Source organism: Haliotis asinina, chromosome 1 (assembly GCF_037392515.1).
Source record: "Haliotis asinina isolate JCU_RB_2024 chromosome 1, JCU_Hal_asi_v2, whole genome shotgun sequence".
NCBI classification, from domain to species: Eukaryota; Metazoa; Mollusca; class Gastropoda; order Lepetellida; family Haliotidae; genus Haliotis; species Haliotis asinina.
In genome coordinates this window covers 85,927,099-85,935,803 of record NC_090280.1, presented here as the reverse complement: position 1 = coordinate 85,935,803, position 8,705 = coordinate 85,927,099, and the positions used below count along the sequence as shown (strand labels likewise).

Below are 8,705 nucleotides of genomic sequence, written 5' to 3'. Positions count from 1 at the left end.
TTAGTAGGACTTATTAAAATAGGTTTAAACGGATTGAATCGTTTGACAACCGGCGCGACCAAGAAGAAATCCTGTTTCGTAATGTCTGAATAGGGGCGGTTTGGTAGCCTAGTGCTAAAACCGTTCGCTTTTCACACCTACTCACCACTGAACTACATGTCCTCGGCTCAGATATTGATGTAATATTTAATATTTATATATACATCAGATATTGATGTAATATATATGTAAGATAGCCTAAAACATTATTCACTCTGTCACTGAATGAACACCCGGTTCATTTAATGTTCCATAAGTAGACTTGTACTAGTTTCTAATGTATTACTTATTTGTGTATATCATAATTTCTAGATTATATAATTAATGAGAATAATTTGAGTCTTTAGGAGACGGGCTCCGCCAATTGGGTCTTATCTATTATAAGTGCATGTACATAATTACTGTACGACCGGGTACAGTCGCCTAAAGGTTAATTGTATATTGTAAACCAAAAGTTACTGTGTGTGTTCTGTAATCTGATTGGTTGAAAAACATGATTAAATGGTATTAGATTCCCGGAAACTGAAAGACTATTCACCGCGTATTGACACGTAAACAATTGTTTTGCTGACGCCGTCGGTTCCAAATGCATTCCCGTGCTTTAAATACTCAATAACACCCGGAAAATGGCCAACACATGATGTTCATCTCCTAAAAGCATTTGCTTGTCATGCCGAAGGCTCGCGGTCGATTCAGTGCATTGGTTCAATGTAATAAGTCCTTTTCTAGCGTTCCTGGTTGTGATATTGCTGAAATATTGCTAAAAATGAAAACCTAACTCAAGCACTCACTCACAGTACGTTCATGGACATTCAGTACAGCCTCTGAATACGGCTGTCCAGTTGAAAGTGTTCTGGGAATGTGAACATTTGTGTGGTGTGCTCAATAGGAAAGTGTCGCAAGCGCGATTTCTGCTGGTCCAGGATCCATGGTAAATGAGGTCGGTCTGGTGTGACTGCCAGTCATGTTGACCGATGTTTTCTACCCAGGGTATCCCGAGGTCGGGGTCAGGTCAGGATAAGAAAAGGGGGAACATGGTGTCACCAGCGACCGTGACATACCCTCCCCCTCCTGTATTTTGTTCACGAGAAGACCCCTCCTAATTTCAAAACATTAAGTCCATCAAAGGATGCACAGTTGTGTTGAGCCCCACAGAAAAATGCGACTTGAGGGTAAACTGCGAAAGGTCGCTCTCGTGAGAACATTTACCATGTTACTAAGTTGTGAATTTTCATGAGTGTTCGTCCCATATGTGTCCTGCACGAATAGATCTTAATAAATCTGGATTGGTAAACAAACCAGACTTGCTTATGTAAATATCTCTTCAAGTCATAAGTTAACAGCGGCTCCTATACGATGAAATACATCAAGAGAATATATTGAAGTCAGCCGTGACTGTTTTAAATGGGAGCAGGATAAAAGCCACCCGGACAAATAGCACCTGGGCCAAATGTCATATAGGACAAAATTTAAAGCCACTCAGCTATTTTAAATTTACAGAGAGGACAATTAACATCATTGTTGACTTTAATGTAGATTTTGTTGTAACCTTATGTAGACTTTAAGGAACAATTTTCTTTTTTTAAAAAAATCACTTTGATAATACTGCGGATCTTTTTGTAGAATTATGTAGACTTTGATTAATTATTGATGTTTCATAATAATGCTGACTTTATAAAGATGTTAATGTAAATGGATGTAAAATATTTGATTTAAGAAATTGCTTGACCTTGAATTTGGTGAGAAGTCTGTTATAACGGCGTTGTCTTGAAAATGAGGCTAAGTCTGGGGGAGAGCAGTGGGTAGTTGGTTGTCGTCCAAACATCTGGCGTGTCTCGGATGTGTTGGGGGGGGGGGGGGGGGGGGAGTTGGGCAGCTCCGGTAGCCCATATGTTGTCAGGGCAGGCCATCACAGACCACTGCAGGCAATACCAGGATTGTCTGCAGCGTCTCCAGGTCATTACTGCAGATTTCAGAAACAGACACCAAATGGAATTCTTGAGGAGTGTAGGTTATAATAGCAGACTTTGAATGAAAATGATGATAATGAAACCAGTAATAAACGCATATAAATGAAAATGACTTGAAAACTGAAAACAAGATGATAGTGTTATGATTAAGATGATGCAAGATAATACATCTGGATACACGATATTGCGTTGGTGTTGTTTATTTTTATTTGGATGGCATTTGACCTAGGTTGCGTTTGTCCTTGATGGCATTTGTCCTAGGTTGCATTTGTCCTAAGTTGCATTTATCCTTGGTGGCATTTGTCCTAGGTTGCATTTGTCCTAGGTTGCATTTGTCCAAGGTTGCATTTGTCCAGGTTGCATTTGTCCTAGGTTGCATTTGTCCTTGGTGGCATTTGTCCATGGTGGCATTTGTCCTAAGTTGCATTTGTCCTTGGTGGCATTTGTCCTAGGTTGCATTTGGCTTAGGTGGCATTTGTCCACCTACGAGTATAATGGAACAGTTCACAGTCTAAGGAGCAGTGAAGGGCGAGCCTGAAACATGTCCGTTAATTAGGGTACCACCTACGAGTATAATGGAACAGCCCACAGTCTAGGGAGCGGTGAAGGGCGAGCCTGAAACATGTCCGTTACTTAAACGTTTGACACTGTGTAAATAGAGCTTTGTTGTGATCAAATAATAATTTTTCTTCTTTTCTCAATTTGTTTGGCTATCAATTATTATCGGAGATAAAAACAAGTTTGTCACTGAGAGGTTTGATTGTTGTTATTGACTGAAACACATTTTATTCATTAAAGAAAAGGATTAGGCAGATGTTAAAGATTGTAACAGTTTACTCTGATTAAAAGACAATGGACATTCAAGGGAGTATTCAATCCAGTATATACAGTGATGTACGGGATATGTATAGACTAACGTTTAGTCGTTGATTATTTATAATTTTAATTGTAACAAAATTAGTAAACCCATTTAAAATGAAAAACACCCAGGTAGACCAGAGATTGAGAACCTAGACTTTCTGCGTTTTGGCATGGCAGGGAGAGTTAGACTGTACTGACAATAATATGGTTTGGGACTGTGAGACAGACTATGGGTATGTGGAGTGTTGTGGGAAGTGAAAAGGTCAGGTGCAGATATTATACAGTATTCAGTAAATCGTTAAGATATGGGTCATCGATAAAATAGTGTCTGCGTGTTCCCCAAAATTATCAATATCTAAAACGAATGACGTCCTTATGCCGTTACATTAAATGTATCCAAAAATGAAACCGAATTAGTTTTTGCAAGGAGTGGCACACTTATATTAAGGTGGTGTTTGTGAAATAAAATATTAAATAAAGCAGTTTTCCGTTCTTTAAGGTTAAAGCTAAATCATCACAAATCTTTTTCTTTCGAAGTCGGTCACTGATCGAATGGTGGTGACAAAACCTGCTGATATCTGCTGGTTTTCGACATTGTATTTTACATATGAACATCCTGGAAGGGCCAGCCTTAGTGGGACACTCATATATCAGAAGTGAAACATATCAGCGTAAATTGTTTAAATTCAGATACGTTATTTTTAACAAAATAAGCGCCAGCCGTGTATATGAAGAAATGGCCCATTGGTTGATTGGTTTGCCTGTTTCTCTCTTGAAAAATTACATATGTCCTGCACGTGCAGCGCAGATAAAAATCGGGTTTAAACATATTGGGATTTCAAAATGAAATCTTGATTGGCAAGCAAACAAACAATGACTCTTACAAATATCTGGATTGGTAACCAATAAATACGTTTCTTATATAACCCCCCGCTTCTGATAATTAAACAAGCAAAACCTGGTTGATATAATACCGCTCTGGACTGCTAACCCAAAAAACGTTTGTTGTATAACCCCCGCTTCTGATAGGTAAACAAGCAAAACATTGTTGACATATTACTGATTCGAATTGGTAAACAAGCAAAACATTTCCCCTACAAAGTCCACTTCTGATGGGTAAGCAAGCAAAAGAGTGTTCATTAAATACCGATCCGGCATGGAAAAAAGATTTAAAAGTATTCTGAGAATACCCTCTGGATTGGTAAACAAGCAAAACATTGTCGAAATACCCCTTCATTTTACTCACCAGTTTCTAAAATGCCAATCAAAGAGGTAAAACATTGTTATTATTCACATCTCTCTGAAACTTGTACTCTCTAAATGTTTAACACATCTAAATTAAACGATGTTTGTTTGTTATATGTGATCAAAGAGCTGTACACTTACAACTTGAAATAACAAATAAATCGTATTATTGTTAAATAAAGAACAATAACACTATTAATGAAATCATTTCAATAATCAAACAGTCAAATAGTCAAACAGCAGCATAAATGGTTTCAGAACAAAGTTATTTGAAAATTAAGAATACTTCAAAATAGAACACCCCGTCAGTATGAAATGTCAAGATATGTTTGCCTATCAACCGTTTTATGTTCAATCATGGTTACCTTTATATTTATTACTTGGAAATCCTGCCTATAGTACATTTTCAGTTGATTGTATTTTTTACATATCAATACATGTACCATTGCATTATTGTGAAACCTTTCTATACATGTTTGCCGACACCATGAAATATGGACAGAAAGGGTGACAGAACTAGACTTTATCTTTGATTGTATGTTGTTTTGTTTGTAGATTTTCAATCGTTCGCTATCGGTGAGTGGCTGGGATACCGTCAGCTTTAACTCACTCACTCTGAAAAGTGAGAATCGGTAGCAGATCAAAGCAAACACACAACACTGATAACCATCCAACCAACATTGCCTAGGGTCACCAATGACCCACAAGGTTGTCTAAGTCGATCTTGATATATCGTTTGTGAACTGATCTGTGAAGGTTAATGGGATGAACTGATTGCATATCGACCTGTAAAGGGCAATGAGCCATTTTCCCGCATAGTGTATTACACTACACATCACATGGTCTAGGCTACCTCTTATGGACACAATAACATTTAAAAAGTGATCAAAAGTATTTGGGATTACACTTTAGTAAGGTACAAGTTCTAGTGCGTTTATAATGTTGAGTATCAATCAGGATTCGAAACCAGCCTTCAGAGTGAGGCACCTACTCGCCAGCACACAATATCAGCCATCTAACCCACTCAGGAACCACGACTTCCACAAAAAATTATGGAAGCTTGAGATGGCTTTCAAGTCGCAAAGTCAGACATGAATCAAAACACAATGCACACCGCTGTTTGTATGCTTGCTTGTTTGCTTGCTTGTTCGCTCGATCGTTAGTTCGTGCATGCGTTCGTTCGTTCGTTCGTTTAACGTCGCTGCCTGCAATATTCCAGCTATGTGGCGAAGGTCTGTAAACACTCTTGTGTGGACCAGACAATCCAGTGACTGACATCATAAGCATCGATTAACGCTATCTGGATACGCAGACCCGTGTCATCGAAGTCTGACCACCCGATCCCATTGGTTGCCTCTTCCGACAAGCATGAATTGCTGAAGATAAAAAATATTCAACACGGACCTTCACTTTGACCAAGACTTTGAATCCAAGATGCATATAAAGAATGCGGTCAAAACAAGAGTCAAAATATATGTGTCAACAGACTACGGATTGAACACTCAATCCAAAAATCCACTCTGATGAGCGTGTATTTCACAGGTTACATAGACTGAATTACGATGATTTTCTGTAGGTAACTGTCATCTTTCATGCATATCTTCTGTTCCTAGTCTTGTTTAGTTTATTGTTGTTTAGCTTTGTTCTGTTTTGTTTATGTTTTGTTTCTGTTTTGTTTTTTGTTTGTTTGTTTGTTTTTTGTTGTTGTTTTTGTTGTTTTTGTCATCCTATGGGTTTTGTCTTGTTTTAAGAAGTAGCTGTGATGTGGTACACAATTTCGCAGCATGTAATTTATCGGGTACACTATTAGAAGACAAATATTTCAGCCTTGACAGTAAGAAATTCCATGCCTCAGTGTATAAAAATTGTTTGTTCGCCACTTAATTGCCGAAAGTTAACAAAATATACGAAGTCGGTTTAGAGAGAGGAAATTCGAATGGCTCTTTGACTACTGCTGTTTTTTTAGGCTCGATTGTTTTTTCACACGCCAGGTGAAAGTACTAACGCAGCTGATTGTTCGCTTTACAGACGTATCAATTATATTTGTTTGCAAACGGTTACACAAACTTGAACTACTCCCTTCATGTCAAAGATTGCACTCTCTTAAACTTTTCAAAGTACGCTAATCGAAATGTTCCCAATGCATGTACGACATAACACTGGTAACTCCACACATCAAAGAATGAAATTTGGCGTTTAAAATTTATCAAAAACATTTGCTATGATTGACTCTTTGTGCACAATATTTGCACCATGACTTTGTTACCAACGGTAGCTGTATACATCGTGGTAGTCTACGAAGCGTGTAAGAAGAACCGTGCATGTTGACGAGCACAAGTACGTCAATTACAATTTAGAGCTCCGGTATGTTGCTTGTTAGTTTGTTTAACACCTCACTCAGCAATATTCTAGTTTATATGGCGGCGGTCTGTAAATAAACGAGTCTGAACCAGTCAATCCAGTGATCAACAGCATGACCATCGATCTGCGCCATTGGGATCCGATGCATGTGTCAAACAAATCAGCGAGTCTGACCAACCGATTCCGTTAGTCGCCTCTTACGACAAGCAGAGTCTCCTTTTATGGCAAGCATGGGTTGCTGAAGGCTTATTCTACCCCGTGACCTTCACGGGGCCGATTACTTACAGACCACTTATCATATAATATTACAGCTGGTTTAGGGTATATGTTTTGGTTTTTTAATAATCACTTCCAAAACCTTCCTCACCAAATTTAATGATCTCTAGTATTTGTTTAAGACCGGTTCGGGTAGTCTAGTGAAAAAAGCGCTCGCTCGTCATATTGAAATCGATTCCCCAATAAAGTGACATTGCTAATATTGCTAAGGAGGAATTAAAGCATACTCCGTCACTCACTACCTAGCGTGAGTCAACTCCTGAACCACGCCCACTTTTAATTACACACATACGTACAATATGCGATGTGAATACCTGGATGTCCTTGTTGAGATTCAAAAGACGTTGTAATACCAACGTCAAGTTTTTAAATCGTGCTTATATTAATCCGAAGCACTTTCATCTCAAAGTACTCTATAAACTATAAACAAAACACAAACCAAAACACTTTACTACAGCCTACTTGTTGAACAGTGATCACCTGTACGATAATCTAAGGCGTTTTGATCTTGCAACAGTCAATAAACGGTGAACACCGTACCTGGATGTGGTTTCCCTGTAGATCTGACTAGTTAAATGCGCAGATAAAGTCCTTGGTACCGGGAAGGCTCGGGTGGTCAAGTCAAATAAAGAAAGTGAGTGCGCAGTGACTCTCTTTGACAAAGTAAACATGCGGCAGTTCTACCTTTGCCTTCGTGCACAGTCATCATGACCGCAGGTTACGGGAGGACACCGGGTCTGCTGACACGTTCATGTGGGATAAAGATTTCAAAGTTTGGATGCCCCCTCCCTCCAGGATACACGCACAGATACACGCACGCACATATGCACGCACATACGCACGCATACCTTTATTTGAGACTACTTTACGCTTTCTAACAATCATGAGAGGGCGGCGGGGTAGTCTAGTGGTTAAAGCGTTCGTTCGTAACGTCGGAGGCCCGGGTTTGATTCCCAACATGAGAACTCTGCTTGAAGTCCATTTCTGTGTCTCTCGCTGTCACATTGCTGGAATATAGTATGATCATACTCACTCACTGTTATATATGAGGATATGTTGGACCTTCATTCACTCATTTCGTGGAAAGTCAAGGTTTGATTCCTGAACTGGTCAGGTTAATTTCCATTCCTTTTGCGCGGAATTGAAAAGTAAAGGGGATAGAATAGGAACTGGAGCGTGGACTGCAGTGTGGACTGCAGTGTGAACTGGAGCGTGGACTGCAGTGTGGACTGCAGTGTGGACTGGAGCGTGGACTGGAGAGTGGACTGGAGAGTGGACTGGAGAGTGGACTGGAGGGTGGACTGGAGGGTAGACTGGAGAGTGGACTGGAGAGTGGACTGGAGAGTGGACTGGAGTGTGGACTGCAGTGTGAACTGGAGAGGGGACTGGAGGGTGGACTGGAGGGTGGACTGGAATGTGGACTGGAGCGTGGACTGGAGAGTGGACTGGAGGGTAGACTGGAGAGTGGACTGGAGAGTGGACTGGAGCGTGGACTGGAGCGTGGACTGGAGAGTGGACTGGAGAGGGGACTGGAGGGTGGACTGGAGGGTAGACTGGAGAGTGGACTGGAGAGTGGACTGGAGCGTGGACTGGAGTGTGGACTGGAGAGTGGACTGGAGAGGGGACTGGAGGGTGGACTGGAGAGTGGACTGGAGCGTGGACTGGAGGGTAGACTGTAGAGTGGACTGGAGAGTGGACTGGAGTGTGGACTAGAGTGTGGACTGCAGTGTGAACTGGAGAGGGGACTGGAGGGTGGACTGGAGGGTGGACTGGAATGTGGACTGGAGCGTGGACTGGAGAGTGGACTGGGGTGTGGACTGGAGCGTCTTAGTGGGAGCGTATCAAGCAGCATGGTATCGTTCAACTTAGCTCGCATCATAAAACCGGCAATGGTCCGGACATGTTCAAACACACGTACACATACAATCACACGCTCACGTGCACATCATTATA

General features: G+C 40.7%; 1 protein-coding gene across 1 annotated transcript; it reads left to right on the top strand.

Moving 5' to 3' along the window:
* Nucleotides 1-6,368: 6,368 nt before the first annotated feature.
* LOC137276752 (uncharacterized) lies at nt 6,369-8,431 on the top strand. The gene is made up of 2 exons (XM_067808395.1): nt 6,369-6,386; nt 7,940-8,431. The coding sequence occupies exons 1-2, from the start codon at nt 6,369-6,371 to the stop codon at nt 8,429-8,431; spliced, it is 510 nt and encodes a 169-aa protein (XP_067664496.1).
* Nucleotides 8,432-8,705: the final 274 nt, after the last annotated feature.